This window comes from Diadema antillarum, unplaced genomic scaffold (assembly GCF_040938485.1).
Source record: "Diadema antillarum isolate AM-2024a unplaced genomic scaffold, OU_Dant_1.0 scf00000199, whole genome shotgun sequence".
In the NCBI taxonomy this organism is placed as follows: domain Eukaryota; kingdom Metazoa; phylum Echinodermata; class Echinoidea; order Diadematoida; family Diadematidae; genus Diadema; species Diadema antillarum.
Window position 1 is genome coordinate 692,148 of NW_027271088.1, and position 24,008 is coordinate 716,155.

General features: G+C 39.5%; 1 protein-coding gene across 1 annotated transcript; it reads left to right on the plus strand.

Annotated features, from left to right (window-relative positions):
* Positions 1-2,071: 2,071 nt before the first annotated feature.
* Positions 2,072-23,800, plus strand: LOC139723746 (uncharacterized). The gene is made up of 4 exons (XM_071634959.1): positions 2,072-2,390; positions 11,497-11,966; positions 12,932-13,365; positions 23,356-23,800. Exons 1-4 carry the CDS (start codon positions 2,072-2,074, stop codon positions 23,798-23,800), a joined length of 1,668 nt encoding a protein of 555 aa, XP_071491060.1.
* The last annotated feature ends 208 nt before the right edge of the window (positions 23,801-24,008 follow it).

The window sequence follows — 24,008 nt, forward strand, 5'->3', positions numbered from 1 at the left end:
TTTTTGCACTTTTGGTTGCTCTTTGGCGAATTCAAATGTCCATTGTGCATTTTTGGCTGCCCTGTGGCGTTTATGAATGACCTTTTTTTAGGGGGGAGGGGGAGTTCATAGTCATCCAGTCAAAATGTCGAGCATTGTGTCTCGGTTTGTTATACCATGAGAATGCATCGAATGTTTCTTGTATATTAATTTCGTGATCTCTTATAAGTTTAATACTTAAGATTCATCTATATTTCCATGCCTGTTGAAGTTAATGTTGTAACAATGTGGTTTTTTTTTTGGGGGGGGGGTTAATCTGTTGAAAATATGTGAATTGCTCCAACTATATAATATATACAAGCAGTGAGTAGATAGATTGGGATATAAACATGATTCGACTTTTTATTTAAGTGATCTAGCTTTGCAAGCTCCGCCTTTTAGTACGTATACAGAGGGCTCTGTTCCACCGATACATTTACTTTTTGCATATATAGAATTGCAATGTATGCATTGTTTTTATTCATTGTTTCATGCATATCATGATTATTGAATTTATAAAAAAAAAACTAATGGCCTACATTACTTGCAAATTGTTAACAATAAACATGTATGATTGAAATAATGATGTATAAACTTTCTGTACTTGCAATATATCTTTCTGTCTGATGAAAATAAGGTCGTAATAAGAATTGAATTGAATTGAATTGAATTGATATTTTCTATCATGTTTGCTTGAGATATAGGGCCTACTGCTTGAGTTAATATTGACACAATTCGCTTCATTTAAGAGATATAGATGAAAGCACAGTATTTAACTCACCTACGTACATAACATGAAATATGCAAACAAACATGCAATGCCTTTTTACGGGATGCACCGCCAAATGGAAACAAAATGCTCGAGATTTTGACCGAATGGATGTCAATGGGCCAAAAATAGACTATCAATGCGGTACCCATGATGGAAAATATTTATTAATATTTGATATAGGACATTCTTCTATAGAACGTAGTCGGTTGAGTGGGTGTGACGGGTATTGTCGACGCTACCCCCATTATAACCATTCTCTTTCCAAGGACACATCTATAACCATGCACTTGTAATAGAGGGTATACCCAGTCTCCGCAGAATTTCAACTGAGCGTTCGCCGAACAGGAGGGCAAGCTGAAGTGGTCCTTACACGAACGTTAGACCGGCTGTGCACGTCAGTGGTGTTTTACTCTTCACGCGAAGTGTTTTTTTTCACCATCCACGCTCTCCGTGGAAGCAAGCCTTGATTTAGGTGGCAGGCCTACATCAAAATCACACACTTGAGGTATGTTATTCAGCTATATCACATTCGTTTTCTTTTATTTCCTCTTACCGCATGATAGAGAGTAATGAAGTTTTCAGAGTTATTTCATTCAAAAGTACAAACAAGTATCATTTCAGATTTATCATGTATGAATGTAGGCTGCTGTATACATATCCGTTCCATAATGTATAACACCCAGGTTTAGATTCTAACCGGAGTTATCTTCAAGTTCATTCTCCAAGAAATTCCTTTAAAATTCTCGTAAAAAGAAACCACCAGGGATCAATTTAGAATAAAGTACACGATAAAAGAATCATCGGCACAGCAATAAAGAGTATGGGACTCAGGATGAGAGTTACGAGACAGGACGGGACAGCAAAACACGGCCGACGCCACGTTTTGACAGTGTGTGTGTGTGTGTGTGTGTGTGTGTGTGTGTGTTGCGGGGGGAGGGAAGTTTATATTTTTGGTACCACTTCCCGGGCTTTCATCAGCTAACAAGCAAAAAAACAAAATAAAACAAAACAAAAAACAAAAAACAAAAAGGCCTTTACCCGCACTTCTAAACCCCAAGCCCCTCAAGCCCCTCTCTTTTTTCTTTTCTGGTGCCACTTCCGGAGAGGAGGAGGCAAGTGGTTATACCCTATGCATACCTATGCATTATCTGAAAAAAAAAAGTGGGGGCCGAGCCCCCCCCCCCCCCGTTCGCCGACCCTGCAAAAGGGAAAAAAACATAAAAAACAAAAATAATAAAACGAAAATATTGTATATTTCAGTTGTAACTATAGACGGACAAGATGACATCAAAAGTAGAAGCTCTGGGCACAGTGTACGAGAAGGACGTTGCAAAAGCACTTGGCAAATATCAAGTTCTTCGCGACTTGGACCTTTTCGTGCTGGACAACTCGATGCGGGAAAGCACCGTAGCGCAACTGCGGGGCCACACCCTGGAGAACAAGTGGAAAATCTATGAAGAGGTGAAAAAGTGCGGCTTTAAGCACACCATCGTGGCCTCCTTCTCCCACATGACCCGCGTGGATGATGATTTCGTCAAGCAGCTAAAGGAGCGAGGGGAAAACCCCGATGGTCTCTGGGCCTTCTCCGAGATAACTGCAGGTATTCACTTTTTAACAGCCATGCAAGAATTGTGGTTTTCTTTCTTTTCTTATACAGTATGTTATAATGGCTATTTTAGATATCATTGTTCTATTGTGTGACTTGAAGCACCAAATGAGCTATTATTCAATGAATATCCTGTGGTAGATACTATTACGCCACTTAAAGGGGAAGGCTAGTAACTGATCAGTGGGAATCAGTGGAAATGCTGGGAGATGATTGTTCCAATCCTTATGGGATTCATTCAAGAGTTCATTGTATATCTATTGTTGTGTGAAAATGATTTGCTTCAGAATGGTCTCATATTCAAGTAATGTGCAGTTTAATGCTTCCAGGTTAGCGTCCCTGGTCAGTGACGGAGCATTAATCTGCACATTACTTGAATATGAGACCGTTCTGAAGCAAATCATTTTCACACAACAATAGATATACAATGAACTCTGGAATGAATCCCATAAGGATTGGAACAATCATCTCCCAGCATTTCCACTGATTCCCACTGATCAGTTACTAGCCTTCCCCTTTAAAGGAGAAATCTATACCTGCAACTGATTGACAAATTATATTGTTGCGAATTAATTGCGATAGAAACAACTCATATAGGAAGAATTTCTTCAATTTGAAAAAGCTATATACCTAAAACGCTATGTTTTCTTAGGTTTACCACCATGATAATTCATATCGTTTTGGCAAATTGAAGAACTGTTCTGTATTCTTGCACTTTAAAAACACCGAAAGTCCCCAGATATCGTTTCAAAGTTAGCATCGGTTATTAATAGATTCTGAAAGAGCAGACTCTATTAAAAAAAAAAAAAAAGATTTTAAATGAAATATACCTAAATAGAAATGGACTTACCTGACCCATCTAAATAATGGAAAGAAATTACATTCTCTGGAAATGTGTATACTGATAAAGAAGGCTTTAAAGATTTATGTGATCATGCACGGGCTGTCCTTTCCCAGGGACGCTTAATTCATTGTGGGCGTCAGTTTTGCAGAGAAACTGATATTTTCTTTTGATTAGAGTGTAAAATGTTTTAAGTCTGGAATGATGATACCAGACGAATGCATATCCAAAACACGGATATCAGTGAATTGCAAGATGAATCTACAGTGACAATTTTTATTTCATTGAATGGAACAGAAGCTAACCTCAACATCGATATCATTTCTTACCAAATTGAAATAGCAGATGAGAAGATGGGAAGATGATGGAGATAATACTAATAATGTCAACCACGAGCAAAACATCGTGTTGTTACTCTTAACCGTATCATCGACATAGTATTTTGGAAACAATACTTTTTTTTGACAGACAGTTGGAGAGGGTTTGGGACGGGTATATTATCATGTAACTTTTCCATACAAGGGAGGTCTTGCAAATTTTCTAGAAAAATTGAATGGAATATTTAGGGGGAAATTTAATGGAATATTTAGTGAGTTGCCAACAAAAGAAAGTAGGCCTATACATCTATAAAAGGGAGCTGGCGGGGGGGGGGGTGGACTGGAATTGCACATCGCCCTCCCAAATGAGGGAATGTTTTGCATGTTTAGTGGAATTGAAATGACAGATGTGATGTACCATATGTCCAAAAAAAATACAGCGGTGCTCTCCGCAACGGTAGCTTTAAAATTGGTCTTGAATAAATCCAAATGCAATTTCAGGATATCAAACTATAACTCATTGCCCACATCTTACAGAAAACCCCATTCGATTTGCTTCAGTGGTTAAAGAGAAATGAGGAATTTTGTAGAGCATGTCAGAAGTCTCTTCCCTCCAAGTTCTGTCTATTGTGTTCACGCATTAATTTGCATTTCCAAGAGCATCCAACACACAGAGAAATTACGGTTCTAATTTGCACCCTACAGGGTGCATATCGTTGTAACACCAGCGGCTCCATTTAGGGTTCTATTTTTGGGGGTGCTTATTTAGCACCCTATATTTAACACCATATATGGTGCATATTTGCACCCCTCCATTGGGTTCCCTTTCTGCACCCAATAGGGTTCATATCGTTGTAACACCAGCGCCTCCATTCAGGGTTCTATTTTTGGGGGTGCTTATTTAGCACCCTATATTCAACACCATATCTGGTGCATATTTGCACCCCTACATTGGGTTCCCTTTCTTCACCCCATATGGTGAACAAAAATTCAGGTGCAAATTTGCTCCCTTTCTGGTTCATATCGTTGTAACACCAGCGGCTCCATTTAGGGTTCTATTTTGGGGGGTTCTTATTTAGCACCCTATATTCAACACCCTATAAGGTGCAAATATGGACCTCTATACAGGGTTCCCTTTCTGCACCTCATACCTGCACCCATTATGGTTCATATTGTTATTGTTGTAATTTTGCCCCCTATGGGGTGATAAAATCACCGCAATATAGGATGCAATACAATTTGCACACGTCTCTATATAGGGTTACCTTTCTGCACCCCATATGGTGAAAATTATAACCTTTTTTTTTTAACCAAAATAATTATATACTGGATGCCTTCACTGACTTCACAAACAATTACCCAATGTCTACTGGATGCCTTCACTGACTTCACAAACAATTACCTAAGGCAACACTCCAGACATGACGCAAAATAGCATGCATAGATTTACACACAGTTTCTCAGTCAATTAAATCCACAATCTTTCGAAAAATGAAGTCAGAGACTTCAATTCAACAACAAATAGAACATAAACATGATGAATACAGTGCATACTTACATATAAATTATTAACATTTTAATATATGTCTAATGGAAGAGGGACAAGTTAACAGCTATTTTCTTTTTCATGGTTTACTTTAAAGTGAACATCAAATATACATTGTATTTCTACAAATTCTAATACGAGATGCATATTTTGTCATAAAAAGGGCAATGTAAATCAAAAATGTATGAAATTTGGTCAGTACATTGAAAAAGAAAAAAATATTTGTTCTTTCCATCAAATGATTACTTTTTCTTCTTTTAAAGGAAGTTACCACATTGACAAAAAGCACTAATTCTTTTTATTTAAAAAATCCCTGAAGCTTGTGCAGAGTAATAGTAAACTATGTGACAAATATCTTTCACATTGTCCTTCTACTTCTAGAATGGATCATAGATATGTACCTTGAATTTACCGGTACATCTTAAGCACCTTTATGTGTAATCAAAAGCACCTTTATGACGCTCTTAGACATTAATAGCGATATGTCAACTCTGATTTCTCGTACACAAGTTATTGCCAAAACAATGAAGGGTATGGCAAAGTTCTGTCATATATATTTGAAACTCACTACTTGTACTGACATATTCCATCCAATTCCAAACTTGAGAGCTAGCGAATGTGCGCCATTATACAATTAGTATACTTCACATTTTGTTTTTCATATACAATTACACCAATGATAAGAAAGGTGAAAAAAAAAGAATCAAAAAATGAAGAATGCACATCTAAATTTGGTTACTTTTTTATGCACACAGCTAAAGATATGTCCCAGTTATAAATCTTGGGCAGAATAGCACATCTGAAAACACTTTTCATTGCATCAAATTAACATTAACAATTCCACAGAAAATGTAACCTCAGAAAGGGAAAATAAAGTTAACCAATCAGTGGTATGACAAACTGGACATAAAGAGGAAGGAATATGTCTTGTGAGACAAGTTTAAAAACAATTTTTTTGATACATTGTTGTTGTTTTTTCAAGCGATGGAAACAAGAAGCACATTGTACTCAGTAGACCATAAACATAATTACACAATGTATGCAGTTTAGCCCCAACATTCAAAATATTGTAAAGAGCACTCGATTTTTCACATTTATAAAGCAGGTACATGTATTGGTATTGGCACCATCACAAGCATAATGATCAGAAGCAAAATATATTATTACTACTATCATCATCATTGTACTACTATTATTATTATTATTATCATTATCATTATTACTACATGTATTACCATCAATATTTTACAGAGATTTATGATCATGCATGAGAAATACCTCAAGTGTTGATGTTACAGTCTCACAACTCTTCCAATCATTTTAACACTTAATTTTCACCAAACCTTACACAAATATATCAGCACTTTATACAACCTACTTAAAGAAAGCTTAAAATTATAATCAGAGTTAGAGGGCAAGTCCACCTTCATATAGACCTACATGTGGATTGAGTGAATGCGCAGCAATAAGCCAGTCCGGAGATAGCTCATGTGCACATAGGTACAACTGACCTTTCATTTTTCTCAGTTGGTTAGGCACTTCACTCAATTCAAAGTGACATAATGCAGCAGCTTGCCCACCATAGCCATTTATGGAACTCATATTCAAACAAAGAATGAATCTAACCAGTGTAGATGAAGTGACCAGTATGGTTCGTCAATCAACACTTAATAGGGAATCATCTATTTTATTAAGTGCTGTTTTGAATATGTTAACAAACTTTTTTTGTGTGTTAACATTGCCAAATACCAGGCTTGCTGTCAAGTGGATGTACTGGCAGGCACCATTTATAAGGATTCCATGAATAATCCTAGCATTACAGATGCTTATCTCAGTGAAATTAAAAAACCAACCTGTCTCTCGGTACAAATTCACTCCCTCTCCACATAAAACAGTGCACATCTCTCTATTCCTTTAAGGCAAATACAAAGAAATATTTCTTGGCACAATATCATACGGTACAGTAATCATTAAACATGTACCTCTTATACTCAACAACAAGGCAATATTTTGGTCCACCCCCTTTTCCCTTTCTTTTACTTTGCTGCTTGACCCTTCGCCCATATTATAACATATTCAATCATTTTCTTAGAAGTGCTGACCATCAACACTTTCGCGCTTCATCACCTGCACACGCACTCACAGGCACCACTCCTGTTTACCAAGTAATTGTATAAAACTGGATTTACATGCATTTTAACATGGCCCATCCGTATTAGTGTTCAAGTACTACAATAAAAAATGGTAATTTAACTCTGGCTGTCCGTCTGTTCAAGCACGGCTTATAACGGCGGCCCTCTGCATTATATGTATATATTATATATTGTACTGTGAATCAAGTCATTATTGGCCATATAAACATTTTGTATGTTATTTAACGTTTCATTTGTCTTTATATACAAAATATGACTTACTATGTAATATGTCAATAATTTTCAGAATTGTATTTGTGTAATTGAACCTGCCTTTGTTATTTTTGTATTCTGAAAGAAAATATGAAATGCAGAAAATAAAATCTTTTCAAACAAATAACCTTTTTCCGCACATGCTCAAACTGGTACCCCGAACTGGCTTATACTATTAGAACACATCAGTAAAAAAAAGTGAAAAGCGGACATTCAGTTCAAAAGTTAATAATCTTTAAATCATTTGTGCAGTCGCAGCAGAGTGAGAAGAGTTTATGATGTCACATGCGTAGAACAATTCAAGGAAAACCTAAAGAGAATTTCACTTTTTTTTCTTTTAGGTAAAACATGCACATTTCCTCAACAAGTCACTGACGTATGTAAGGGCAATGATAATACATGTAGTTTCTGCCTTCTTAAAGAGTGAAGTCCAGTGTTCTTTTATATGCAAAAAAAAGTAGATATGATATGTTGAGTTTTCTCAGGTTTTGGAACAAACTCTATTTTTCAATCCTTATATACATAAAGGGTTTGTGAGAAAATCATGCTTCTGTCAAGTGTCACAAAGCTATTCCACTTATGACATTGCATTGCCAGAGATTGCCCAAAATTGACATACATTGTGTGGCTGTCTACTACAAAAAACAGCAGGCGACTTATTTTTTTTTTGTTCCCTACTTAAACAATCAATTCAAAGTGTGCATGTGTTATTGAAGCACTGAGGCTATCGATGGTGAAGAAATATCTAATATATGAACAATACAAATTAACCCCATCTAGTATGAAATATAATGGAAAGCATAATTTGAGTATTTCATATCCATTAGCAGATTCATATTTTCATCCATAATCCACCCCCCCCCCCCCCCAAAAAAAAAAGAAAAAAGATAAAAGTGAATAGAAGTCAAGTTCTCTTTAGGTAGTGTTTAAATTTGTAATTTGCCAGTCCGTTCTCTTGTTTTTTTCTATTATATATTTCTTTAGAGTATTCTTGTAAATATTCAAGCCCAGTGCATTCTAAGAAAGGGAATAACCTGACAACAGTTTAGAAGACAGAATAAATAGTTATCGTTATCTATGAAATTAGACATATTCACATATATTTTGCAAAAAAAAAATAAATGCTAATCTTCTATTCATGGAGTGGCTTCATGCTCACCCTCGGCTAAAAACAGGGAGGTGATTACTTTCTGGATTAAAATGGAAAGATGTTTCTAGAGCCGTGGTGTTTAGCAATTCTAATGGGGGGGGGGGGGGGAATTCAATGTGACCCGTCTCAAATTTTATATGGTTTAAACATACATGACATAGCCTATGACATAGGAGTCTCATTATTATGCCTCTGCCCTGAATGGTGCCGGAGGCATATGTTTTCAGGTTGCCTGTCTGTCTCCCGGTCTGTGCGGATGTATCTACAGAAAAATTGATGGGCTTTCATCAAACCTGGTTCAGGGATACTACATGATGCTGATGATCTTATTGGCTTTTGGACTATATCTGCTAAAAGTCAAAGAAAATTTGAAAATAACGTTTTTGCTACTTCTCTAGTCAGGGAAATCGGTGTACTCGTGTGTACTGGTTGGTTGGCGCATTCAGTTCGGTACAGCAAGGTTTCATCCTCTGCTTTCACAGGAAAGCCGACTCCCAACTTCTTGTTCTCGTAGTCAAGGTATATCTGATCCTCTGCTTCAGCAACCTGCAGCTTGGTCTTCATAGCTAATCTCATCTTACGCTGCATAAGTCGAAACTCCTCGAGCTCTAGTTTTTGATGCGTTTCTATAGCACCTGCTTCAGCTGCCAAATAGTATGCCCTTCTGGCCATCACTCTCAGAAGGACTGGCATGGCTTCCACACTGACTCAACGAGGAACCAGGATTGACATCCTGAACATCTTCCATCTCCAGCTCTGGCATCCTATATGGCTCACCAGTCTCTCGAGGTTGACCTGCATCACTCATCCTGAAGACCATTATTGAACTTGATGCATAGTGAACTCGATGATGAATAATCACAGGTCCCTTTGGCCCAGTATGAGACCAAGCTAACACCATGCATCAGCATGGATCAGCAAGGCTCAACCTGTAATTGAATAAAACAATGTTCAACATACAATCAATATTGGAATATCTACCTGCTAAAGTATGGGATCAAGTACCCTGTAGTTGTACTTCTGAAGTGATTTACCGTTTACATACCTTGTTTGTGTGACTTATTTTATGTCATGTCTAGCACATGCAACTTCTCCAGTAGATATTATCTAAATTCACATATCGTGTATCATTGCTTATGCTCTGTGACTATGGCATTGCTAATTTATAACACACATTCTATTTTCATTGATAGACAACAAGGAGTCAAGGCCAACCTAAATTTTCTGACTTCAATCTTCATACATGTCTTAAATTCTCCTAAATGAACCAGGAACGCTATTTTTATTCATTAGGCACATCATACATGCCTACATCGTTCTTCGTGTCAACTTCACAGAAACCAATATCCAACTGAGCCTCAACTCGGCTCAAACGTAATAATTCCTATTAACGAATATGATGCGACTATATCCGGTCACCTATTTACGTACGTACCTTGGTAACTGCGTCCAGCAGCCCCATACGCATAGCGTAATTACGCTATGGCTATGCGTATGGGGCTGTTGGTCGTAGTTAGTACCTTGGTTGAGGCTTTCCGTATTACCGTGCACTTTCATTGACTTATTCGCTATGCTTTACTGTATGTACCTGATATGTATGATCGCACTTCTGACATGTTAGTACACATGTACCTCGATACAACTCTTTCGCATCAGTTTTCACCACTCAGCATTCGATTAGCATAATTCACACATATCATCATCGATTACTGTGAAATATTTTCAACGGAATTATAGTACAACTATCTACTCACAACGTTTGGCTTATCAAAAAGATTAATTCATCATCCCAACCTCACGGTCGTCTGTCCATTTCAAACGAGGAACGTCAGTAGTATGCACGTACGTACGTATACCGCGCGACCAACGGCGTGGCGTGCGCATGCGATTTTAGCTTTGCCATTGACCAAGTGCTGAACGGTCCACGCGTGCACGCATAATACGTGTACTCTATGATAACGTCATTGAAATGATATTCTTGATCCCGGTGCGAGAAGAAAAAACAAATGTTTAATTCAAGTAGTAATTTTTTTAGTACAGTATTACTGATGACACTGTTACTCTTTAACAACGTGTAGTTATATTTTCAAATAAAAATATACGATAATATCCAAAAATAGTGTGGCATTTCAAGCAAACACCATTCAACACCCACATGTCAGCTTTCGGGAAAGACTATGGAATGGTTCCAAATTCGAACCCTTAAGACTTGGCTCCCTTTAGGGTTCGGATTTGCACCCCTACACCCATCCCGAACCCTATAGGGTGCCTTTTAGTTAGATTTGCTCGTAGGGTGAAAATATGAACCCTAATAGAACCCTAATTTCTCTGTGTGAAGTGCTAAACTTGAAGAATCAAACTCACGACATTCTTTACAACAATCCACATTCCTCTGTAACCGCTTAACCAAATTGAATAGTGTTTTTTTTTTTTGGTTTTTTTTTTGGTTTTTTTTTTGCAAAATAGAGCTAAGATGTTATATTTTAAGACTCTGGAGTAGCATTTAGACGGTTTAGTCATGTTGGGTGTAAATAGTGCAAAAAGTGGATTGTAATTTTGGGGGGACATGTACACTCTTGATGAAATATAATATTAGGAAATTTGTCAATCTCAAAAGTGCCAAATGGAAAAAGACTAAACAGGTGCGTGTGGAAGGGGGAGGGGGTTACGGTGTACCCCTCTCACGCGAGGGAGATTTTGCATTTTCAGAATTGCACACTTTGGGTGAAGTATTGATAAGATATCGTAAGAACAAAAAACTAATACTTTCTAAGGATGTTTATTTAAAGCTAAAAAAAAGAAATCTTAATACTTTTTCTTTGGTGTTTGGACAATGAATAGGTGCAAAAGACAAGGTACCAGACACTACAAACGTTCCTCTTGGTATCCGCAAACTGCAACCAGCGGGTCTGTACAACGTGATCTTTGAGGTGGACCTGGGCGACTCTGTATATGACTTCAACAGGTTCTCCATAGACAACATGTGCGCACTGCTCAGCAAGTGGAACAACTGGTGCTACGAGAACCTCAGTTCTAAGGCCAAGGTGATGTTCAATTTCAGAGATATAGGCGACGTGATGCCTAAACACTCTGTCAGACTCTTTAAGGTGGTATCCTTCTTTGCCCAACTGCCGCCAAATCGACGTCCTTTTGGGATCGTGTTTGAGGAGCCCATGGGTAAAGCCCTGCCCGAGGAGTGCGGCATGTGGGCGCGGTACATCCGCAAAATCATGGACGACAACGGGTGGAAGGGACATCTGCTGGTTCACGTCCATGAAAAGTATGGCAACTGTGATACAACTGTGCTACAGGTGAGTTGAAAATCAACAAATCGGTACAGATGAAAGTGTGATAGACTTCTTCTTGGAGAAATGCTTGAGAGGAACAAATTAATCCTAACACTAATAAATGTTGCATGCAAGGTTCATCAGCTACACTCATCTCATCTACCTATCTATCATAGTCAAGCAAAAAGACGATTTCCAGGTAACGGTTACTTAACCATTTCTTTCATCATTTCCTGGTTTTGAGTAGATATCCGACTTGACTGAACTGAACCTGGGTACGCATCCGGTGAATACATGGATAAGATCTGCGCATTGCGGCCGGATTGCGAGATACCGCAGTCCAGTCATGATGTCTTACACAAACTGATCCGTCTGATGGGTATATTACATAGACCCATCCGAGACCCATCTATCCATAATGAATTTCATTAGCTTCTAAATTGTAGCGTAATGTCCTTCATAATCATCTTTTTTTTTAAGCCAAGTCAACCAGCATAAGCGGAAACAAGCATAAAGCTCAACACACCCACGCCACCAGCGTAGAATCCTTGAAAGGGACCGTTGTTCAGAGGACTGTATTGCAAGAAAATAAAAAACAACAACAATTTTTGTGAAGAGATATTCTTTTTAAAAAGCAACGTGACTTATCGATGTGGAGGCCTAATGAAAATTTAATGGAATCAACGCCTTATCTTGCAGTATAACTCTGTATTCAACAACAGTCTACTGTAACGCAATAAATCATACTAAACACGTCTTGTACAATCAACTGCTCTGCCGCTGTTGAGATGTCTTCTTCCACATCTTGAAATCTTAAGCTCGTAAAGACCGAACAAAGATGAAAAAGATGAAATCAGTGTTGTGCTGCGAATTTGTTTCCTTGTGCATCCATTATCATGATAACATAATATAAGTTTCCCACGTCTGTCAATGTCTGTCAGTCATGAGGTGAAGATTAAAAAAAGAATTCTCTCCGATTCCAAACCCAGGCTCTAATGGATGGTGCGAACGGCGTCTGGGCCAGCGTTTGTACGGAGGGTGCTGCAATTGGTCATGCTTCAACCTGTGTCACCTTGATGAATCTCATTCGCCTCGGCAACAAGAAGGTCCTCAGGAAGTATAACTGCACCTACCTTCGCCAGGCCGCCGTCAACGTCACCAAAATCACAACAGGGAAAGACCCACATATCAAGCAGCCGATTTTCGGAGCGCGCGCCATCGATTTCGTCTTTACCCTGCAGCCTGAAGATTTCGACTTGGCCAGATTCTTCGGTGAGAAGGCGCCCGTGAGGATTACCACCATGGCCAGCAAGGAGATGATCCGTCACCGATTAGTTAATCTCTTTGGAGATAATCCCCAGTTCACCTTGGAATTGGCCAACAAGATGAAGAAGCTGATTCTTGAAGATGTGAGGGCTGGCAGGTGAGAAAACCCACTGCGAAGTTAATAGTTATGAAGAAAATCAATTTGTTGAGTACATTTTTACAGTCTAATTGAAGAACCAGTGTTTTCCAGGGGCGTCACCAGCTTTTTTTCAAGGGGGGTGCGTTTTGACCCCAGTGTAACGAGCTTTTTTTTTTTTTTTTGACAGACTTCTGGAATATAGGAAGCTCTCAATCCCCAGACAATGCCCTGTTACTGTTGTTGGGGAAACCATGGAGCTACTAACAGAGATTTACGCCTGTTAGTAGCTCCATGTAGTAGAGCAGATAAGCCGAAAAATTGTGCAAAGTTTGACTAAAGCATGAAACTTTCACCAGTGTTAGTACATGTTATCAGATTCATTTTAAGATCGGGAGGTAAGTCTGAATTGACATCTGATGACCTCCAAAGGTCAATGACCTCAAAATTTGATAGAAATTGATATTTTGCGTCATTGATTAATGTTCAATATGGTAATGATGTACTAAAAACTCATTTTTGTTACAGTGGAATTGTCTTCATGTTCCATAGAACCCTGACAGGTTTCTACCTTTGACCTCCGATGACCTCCAGAGGTCAATGACCTCAAAATTTGATAAAAATTGATACTTTGCATCATTGATTAATGTTAAATAATATGGTAATGATGTACTAAAAACTCATTTTTGTTACAGTGGAATTGTCTTCATGTTCCATAAATCCTTAACAGGTTTCTACCTTTGACCTCTAATGACCTCCAGAGGTCAATTATTGACCTCAAATTATCAGAATTTTGATATTTGGTGCAATTGGTTGATGATAAACATAACGATGTCCTAAAAATTCATTTGTGTTACAACTGAATCGTTTTCCTATTCCTCAGATCAAGGGAAATTATTTACATGTCTCTGCCTTTGACCTATGAGGACTGTGACAAGTCAATGACCTCAAAATATCAAAATATCGATATTTGATGTATATTCAATGGTTAACTGTATACCTGGTGTGCAATCATGCATTATGCTATTAGCATTTATACTACACTGTACAAGAAGTGTCTTCTCATTCCACAGAACATTGGTCATTACCCTGTGTATATCCAACTTTGACCTCTCGGGACAATGTGAGGTCAGACTTTTAGAATATCACTAAAAATTTGTGTAGGATTGCGAATATTGATGTTTGGCTTCATTGGTTTAATCCTAAATGTTTAATCATGTACAAATCATGCCTTTACATTATAATCAAAGTATGTATGCACATTCCACAAAGCATTGGTTCATAGTAACAGGTCTCAGGAATGTGAGCGGTCAATTACTTCATAAATGAAGCTTACGTGTCTTCAGTGATGGCAGTGACCTCAAATATAATATTTATGTTTGGGTTAGTTATGCAGACTAGCTTGCATGAAATTATGTGCAACATTATCCAATTTGTACTGGACAAAATTTGTACGCTTAAACATGGAAGGTGGGGAGAGGAGTACCATATTTTGGGTTGATGCTTAATAGTTTGTGAACAGGCATATGGCAAAGTCCCTTGAACTGGATGAAAGGGTGACACTGGAGATGCTAACCAGAAAACAACAGGCCCACCTCATCAGATGTACGTCACGAGTCAAACAACCCGAGTCGTACAGCCCATGAGTTACGCAGTCCACGAGTCATACATCCCGTGACCTAAATACTATACTAGTAGATGAACAAGGTCAATGAGCTCGACATCAAATATAATAGGCCCACAAGCTGTGCGGTCCGCGAGCTCGACACTCGAGGAAAACAAGGCCCACGAGATTAATATATGTATTACATCAGAAAGCTTAATCTATTCAGTGTAGGTCTTGTGGACCTCCCCCTCCCCCCATGTGTCGGACTCTTATGGGCCTGGTTTGCCTAAGTGTCAAGCTCATGGGCAATGCTACCTAGGTTCGAGCTGGCGGGCCTGTGTTGGTCAGTGTCAAGCTCGTGGGCTGTATGGTTTCGGTGAATGACTCATGGTCCTGGAGCATACAGTGACGTCATGGACCATCTGGAAAGCGACATACTGTGAGGCATAACATGCATTCCACATGAAGCAACCCTGTGTCTTGCAACTTGCTATTGTCATCCAATTAAGTTTGGGTCATTACATCAGGAAATTTTGGGCATTTTTTCAATGACCTGTTTATGAACCTCATTTCCAAATAGGAGTGGAACTACTATTTACTCTAATTGTCTTCTTTATGCCCGATACTCCTTAACACTTGGGCCTGGCCAAGAGTTGTGCCCCCATGCCCAAATATTGGTTGTTTCCAATATGCCGCCATCCGGTTTGCATCCAATGTGTGAATCAGGGTACGCTGGCAGCGGGTAATATCACCTGCATGATCCGGTTAAGACTCTCTGCCAGCAAGTGATGATTCAGTGTAACCTGCTGAAATTGGTCTAGATCTATACCCTCGATCTCTTTCAAGACAGGGCAGCATCTGCGTCTTCAGTGAAGCACGCGATCGGCACACAGATCTCCTCCACGACTAAACTGGATAGACATCCTGAGGTCAGACCAGCGTTCTTATAGGTGCACAGCCAATGTATGCGATCATCAGTCTTCCAATGGCAATATCTAAACAGTTTGGGTGAAGGCAAGCTTGTCTCTATGATGAGTGCATTGCACATAGAGTACAGGATGCACGAGATGATAAGAAAGCTTCTTTTTGACTCGCGGGATAGGCTAGAAGCCTTTCTCAGGCAGAGGTTCTGAATTATCGGGTCGTGCTCAGTCTGCACACAGTGAGCTGTTTGTTTGTTTGTTTGTTTGTTAATTTCCATCTGCGAAGATGGCTGGATAGCCCATATTTAGCTACGTTAAAGGGGAAGGCTAGTAACTGATCAGTGGGAATCAGTGGAAATGCTGGGAGATGATTGTTCCAATCCTTATGGGATTCATTCAAGAGTTCATTGTATATCTATTGTTGGGTGAAAATGATTTGCTTCAGAATGGTCTCATATTCAAGTAATGTGCAGTTTAATGCTTCCAGGTTAGCGTCCCTAGCTGGTCAGTGACGGAGCATTAATCTGCACATTACTTGAATATGAGACCGTTCTGAAGCAAATCATTTTCACACAACAATAGATATACAATGAACTCTTGAATGAATCCCATAAGGATTGGAACAATCATCTCCCAGCATTTCCACTGATTCCCACTGATCAGTTACTAGCCTTCCCCTTTAAGCTGGTCTTCCATGGGGTCCAGTTGGATGTGAGGTGGGACCACTTCACCAGGTTAGACACCCTGCTCTTTGCGATGAATGAATGAAGCGGGATCTTTTACGTGCATGAGTTATTACTCTTTCATACACGGGACCTCCATTTTATGTCCTATCCGAGGGACAGAGTGTTTTGCCTCTTGCTAGAGGGGACGGTATGTTTACACACAACAGTGCTCAGTCCAGACTCGGGTTCGAACCCGGGCCGCGTGATCGTGAGGCAGACGCGCTACCGACTGAGCCAACTCACCGCCCTGACAGCTGAATACCATATCAAGTATACGTGTGTAATGATTGTGTGTAATGATATGGGAAAATGAATGGAAAAATCAAAGTACATGTTTATGTATTCTACGTGGAATCTGTTCCTGTGTGTTGTCTTGGAAGAAATGCATCAATCTTGCAATGCTGTTGTTTACTATTTTCCCTCTCCATCACAAGTATATAATTATGGAACGTGTTGATCAAAGTTTTTGTGATGTCGGAAAATGCCGGGCTGTATTGCATGTGGCCTATTGAAGGTGGCCTTCAATTTGTTTTTCACAGTATTATTGGCATGTTTAACATACTGTAACTCACCAAGATGCCTCTTGAAATGTTTTGAAAAACTTCTGCTTGATTTTTCATGAGCGGATGATTATCAGTTGTCTTTCTGCTTTTTCATCTTGTGTGAAACAAAGTATTGTTTCTCTTCAAAAGATAGCGTGCCAATTAATCTGCACTTACTGTTGGTGCTCTATCGGCCCTATAAGACATTCAAACCCACCTTCTTCCTAGAAATCCGTAGGCGTTGTGGTGTGGAACAGGATCTGAACATCTCTCATGAAGCAAGACTTCTCTTTTCTTTTCTTTTCTCCACTAACAATATGAAACAAAGATATCCGTAGGCGTTGTGGTAAAAAGACGTGGTAGAGCGAGACTTCTCTTCTCTTTTCTTTTCTTTTCCCCACTAACAAACAAGTTTAGCAGGAAACACAGAAGCATTCGCACGTACTGTTAACATTTCCCATCACATGCTTTTAACATCGGAATTTTCATGTACACATTTTGCCTGGAAAAGAATTACCAAGAACTTTTCAACATAATACATGTTCAAAAGAAGCCATTTAGTTCATATATAATTTACTCGACAGAGTGATTTATAGGGGCCTACTTATCACTGTCCACGTACTCGAACAGTTTTCGCTAAAGATACAAGTATGTTTACAAGACTGCAAACAGTAGAATGATTTGCCCCTTAACATATCAGACTACTACATCTCTTGGAATGTCTTCAAACGTAAATGAAAGTCATTCCTCTTAAATGATTACTCTCGGTCGACGAATGAGGTCCTCGTCTGCATGTCATTGTCGATCTCGTCAGTGTGACTGGGCCGTCCGTTGAGCGGTCTGCCGTCACGCTCTCAGTAGGCCTATTCTCTTCGTCACCATCACTCTCCACTTTGTATCAGTCTGACAGGGCGCTTCAACATCTCCATCTCCGATAACACCAGTTGACTATTTGGAGTTTGTAATTGCACTCCAAATTGGCGTAAACTAGAGTTTTGTGTTATCGTGACTCATAGTTTTTCCTACTGTCCTGCTGCTCGCCGGTTCAGTCATGACAGTCAGATCCTCATCACATTCACAGCGTAGGTCGATGGTGCATTCAGCGTCGATAAAGATTAGTTGGTTGACTTGGAGGAGGGGGGGGGGGGCATGATGTACCAAGAAAGTAGAACTCCTGACTTTATCTCTGTGGTCTCCAACTATTCTCAAAGTTCCTGAAAATTCTCTCAAAATCCTCAAAACTCTGCAGCCTTTGCTTCACTAAATAGCGTGAAGCCGCTCCCACTGTGCTTGCCACTCTAACTGATTTCTCGGCTGAGACATGTTTTTTTTTTTTTATAACTAATCTACTAACAAATTTCCTTTCCCTAAAGCATTTCATTGGCTCAATCTTATATCGCGGTGTGGCGTTTACTAGAAATTAATTCCTTACTGGTCAAATGTTCAATTTGCTCCTTCTATTCGTTTCTGTGAAAACTCAATTTTCTATGATTCATCTCATTTTCTGATTAACTCGCCCACTGTCTTTTAGTTTCTTCATTCACTTGTTCTCTGTAACCACTGGTAAAGACTTTATTGTTTCTTGGATATCAAAGTGATAAATCAAATGAATATTAGTGTCCTTATGGCAACCAGCGTCATCGTTGTTCTGGGTCATTATCCCTGAATTTGTCTTTGGAGTTCCTGTTTGACCCACTCCACTAAACAATAAATGCTAAAATAGAGGGATAAATTCTGACAGGAGGGCCACCTTCCAGCTCAGAGGGTCATTTATGTTTGGGGATTAGAGGGCAAAAACACGTCATCACGTCATTCTCCGTAATTTGACGCGGGGCTTTGGGGATGGAGAGTGCTGACCACTAGCGGGGAAAGTAGCCAACATCAAACTTATAAATTCCTATGACCATAGACTTTTCTTGGAAGAGGTGGTTTTGACCCCCCCCCCCCCCAAAAAAAAAAAAAAGAAAAGAAAGGAAATAGCTGGAAGGAAGATAAACGGTTTCATAAACTGCAAGAAGGGGAAAAGACTGAGCATAATTGACCTCACAGGGTGTCTAGGAAAACGACTGCAGTGTTCTGTTTTCTTTTACTCTCTAGTCTATTCTATTCTATTCTATTCTATTCTATTCTATTCTTTATCATAAACATGTGCTAGTAGCTATCTGGGCTACAATTGTGTTTGTTTTGTACATCCTCTAAAGGTCACCTGAGGTCAAAGGTAGAGCCCTATCTGTGCTCTTTGGAATAATGAAGACAATTTCTTGTAAAACAGGTATGCTTGTTTTGTACGCCTTAACCATGTTTATCATTAACTAATCATGATGACACTACAGATCAATATTATGATATTTTGAGGTCATTGACCTCTAAAAGGTCACCAGAGGTCAGAGTTAGAAACCTGTCTTTGCTCTTTGGAATATAAAGACAGTTTCATTGCAAACAGATATGCTTGTTTTGCACATCTTAACCATGTTTATCATTAACTAATAACATCACAGATCAATATTATGGTATTTTGAGGTCATTGACCTCTAAAGGTCATCAGAGGTCAAAGGTAGAAACCTGTCAATGCCCTGTGGAATCAGAAGATTTGTAGTACAAATGCATATTTAGTGCAGCGTAACCAAGATCTAAGCCTATCATTCACAAATGCCTCCAAACATCAATATTCTGATATTCAAAGTTCATTGACCTCTGGAGGTCATCAGAGGTCAAATCAGACTTACCTCCCGATCTTAAAATGAATCTTATGGTATGTACTAACACTGGTAAAAGTTTCATACTTTAGTCAAATTTTGCACAATTCTCATGATTTTGAGGGCTTAACCGCTCTACTAATGGGGAAACCAAGCGGGGAAAGGGCACCGGCGTAGCTTCATCGGGGGGGGGGGGGGGGGGGGGGGTGTTAGTATGCGAGGGAGCGAGCAGGGGGGGGGGAGGGTGTGGAGGTGGCCGTTGTCCCCCTCCCACGGTGAGAATTTTTGCATTTTGATGTTGTAAACGGTGCAATTTGATGCAGGCTTTTTGCGTGTTTTTATCGACTTGAAACAGTCCCACTTGTTTAAGGTAGCAGTACATTTTGAAGTAAATTGTTATTGAACAATTTCCCTGTAAATGGTATAATTCAAATAAACTTCTAGTAATAATTCTTACACTGATGTCATGAACGCGACCGAGCCCGAACAAGCGGAACGAACAAGGGGGGGGGGGGGAGGTTTTGGGAGGGGGTTGTCCCCCTATAAATGGATTATAGAATTACGGTGTGAAACGACAAATTACTGGCAGCAATATCGGGAGAATGGCTTAACGATTACATGCGAGCGAGCGGAGCGAGCGAGCTTTAAAATTTTGACATTTTACAGTCCAAAAACTGTCGTTTGTAGCCATATTTTTTTTGCTTTGGAAATTAAGGGGGGCGTACCGGGCGCAACTGCTGGCAATTACTGGCAGCAACATCAGGTGAATGGCATAACGATTAAATGCGAGTAAGCGAAGAGAGCGAGCTTGACAATTTTGACATTTTACAGTAAAAAAACTACCATTTGGAGCTATATTTTTTCGCTTTGGAAATAAAGGGGGAGGGCGCACCGGGCGCAACTGCCGGCAATTACTGGCAGCAACACCAGGAGAAATGCATAACAATTAAATGCGAGCGAGCTATGTATGCTATATTTTTTCGCTTTGGAATTTAAGGGGGCACATCGGGCGCAACTCCTAGCAATTACTGGCAGCAATATCAGGAGAGCATAACGATTACATGCGAGCGAGCGGAGCGAGCGAGCTTGTAAATTTTACATTTTACAGTCCAAAAGCTGCCGTTCTTAGCCATATTTTTTTCGCTTTGGAAATCAAGGGAGGGGGGCGCACCGGGCGGAACTACTGGCAATTACTGGCAGCAACATCAGGTGAATTGCATAACGATTAAATGCGAGCGAGCGAAGAGAGCGAGCTTAAAAATTTTACATTTTACAGTCCAAAAACTGCCGTTCTTAGCCATATTTTTTCGCTTAGGAAATTAAGGGAGGGGGCGCACCGGGCGGAACTGCTGGCAATTACTGGCAGCAACATCAGTTGAATTGCATAACGATTAAATGCGAGCGAGCTTGAAAATTTTACATTTTACAGTCCAAAAACTGCCGTTCTTAGCCATATTTTTTCGCTTTGGAAATTAAGGGAGGGGGCGCACCGGGCGGAAGTGCTGGCAATTACTGGCAGCAACATCAGTTGAATTAAATAATGATTAAATGCGAGCGAGCTTGAAAATTTTACATTTTACAGTCCAAAAACTGCCGTCCAATAGCCATATTTTTTCGCTTTGGAAAATAAAGTGGGGGGGGGGGGTGGAGCGCATGCCACCGGGCGCAACTGCTGGCAATTACTGGCAGCAACATCAGGTGAATTGCATAACGATTCAATACGAGCGAGCGAAGAGAGCGAGCTGGAAAATTTTGACATTTTACAGTAGAAAAACTGTAGCTATATATAGCTATATGTAGCTATATTTGTAGCTATATTTTTTCGCTTTGGAAATTAAGGGGGGCGCACCGGGCGCAACTGCAGACAGATGACTGGCAGTAACATCATGGGAACTGCATAAAGATTAAATGCGAGCGAGCTTTAAAATTTTGACATTTTACAGTCCCAAAACTGCCGTTTGAAGATATATCTTTTTTGCTTTCGAAGGGGGGCGCACCGGGCGCAACTGCTGGCAATTACTGGCAGCAATATCAGGAGAATTTAAATGCGAGCGAGCGGAGCGAGCGAGCTTGAAAATTGTGACATTTTACAGTCCCAAAACTGCCGTTTGTAGCTATATTTTTTTTTTTTTGCAGTAAGGGGGGGCGCACCGGGTGGAACTGCCGGCAATTACTGGTAGCAACTTCAGGAGAATGGCATTACGACTAAATGCCAGCGAGCGGAGAGAGCGAGCTTGAAAATTTTGACATTTTACAGTCCAAAAACTGCCGTTTGTAGCTACACTTTTTCGCTTTGGAAATTAAGAGGGGGCGGGGGGGGGGGACGCCTGGTGCGCCCCTCCCTCTGGATCCGTCACTGGTAGTCAAGGGTGTCGGTTTATGTTCATGACTGGTGGAGGTATGACCAGCGAGGTGGCGTCGAAGTGACCAAGCATGGGAAGGATGTCCAAAATCTATCTAAATAGTAAACACTGTATAGAATACACTTGTACCAGAGTAGATATATATAAAATCAGTGCTGCAAGAACCAGGGGTGCGAATTGTTTATGCCCACGATTTTTTTTTTCCTCGATGCAAAATTTCAACCAAAAAAAATAGATAAAAAAAAAATATTATTCAGGGTCCGGCGTTGAGGTTGCTCGCAGACTGATTTGGTTTTTTTGTTGTTGTTGTTTTTGTTTGTTTTTTTGGTCTGAAGGGGGGTGCGTTCGCACCCAACGCACCCCCCCCCCCCCCCCTGGTGACGCCCATGGTTTTCTATCATAAATTTCCTCTAGATCTTTTCTGTCCGCTCATAGAAGTAAAGTTATACCCTACATAAATGATTCTGATTATTTCATGAAGATGTTGTGTCATGTAAGATCGTGTTATAGTGCCCTAATTCAGTATGAATAAATTTAGAAAGCGTACTGCCATTTGAAGCTCTTTGACATACATTGTACCTGCCAATCTTCACATAATTATCAAGGTTTATAGTAATGTGCTGTTTTATCAAATCATTTCACTTTCTGACGTTTTACTCTCTTGATTTCCTATTCCTTTAATAGTCACAGTAGGCCTACATAATATTTGACGCACTCTGTGATATTTTCAATTCTTTCATAATTATCATGGTTTAATCATATCATTTGAGATGTTTTATCCCATTACTGTATCTTTTACGCTTTTCCTTATATTTTTCGGGTCACGAAATTTCATTTGCGGGCATTCGGAAATTGTACTTTTGATGATTTTAATGCAATTTGATTATGAAACTTTGTTGATGTCGATCCTTGATGTATAATTCTATAATGATAATAATAATCATTATTATATATATATATATATATATATATATATATATGTATATATATTTTTGATATATATAATATATTCATATATATATATATATGAATATATTATATATATATATAGATATATATATATATATATATATATATATATATATATTATATTCATATATCCATAGCATCCACAATATAGTAAATACACATGCATTTTTTTTTCACAATATGGCAGGAAGGAAGAGTACATGAGTATGGTGGGTTTGGCCTTGCTGTTCGATCGGGCTGGAGGAAGTCTGGACGAAAAGATGAGAAATGCCATAGATCAGTTTCAAGTAAACAGCCCACATGCCAAGAACATGCTGGATAAAGTCCGCGAGATGTGGGACGAGTGGGATCTGAGGGAAGGGAAAAGTGACGACATGCTGCAGTTCGACTCTTTCTACAACGGCTTCATGGCGCCCTACTTCTCCTGCTATCGCTGTTCCGACACCAAGAAGGCCCTTGCCGCCATCGATATGGACAGTGACGGCATGGTAGACTGGAACGAATTTGAGACGTACTTGAAATGGGCGCTCCATGAATACCCAAACATCGGTGACGTGGAAGAGTTGTTTGATATCACCTTTCGGAAAGGAATCATCCCTGCCATGCAAGATGAATCTTTGAAGGCAACTTAATTCATTGTGCCTTGAGGATAATGATGTAGCCCGACCAGACGCCGTGCGGGCGTTTTTTAATGTAAATATTATGGCGTTTTAAGTCCTGAATGTTTCTACCACACGTTGATTAATCCATATCTTATCATTATATTTGAATACACCCAAATGTTTATGGGATTGGGCGATTTATTTCCTCTATGGCCGTTCGCCCAAAGTTTCTGTAAAC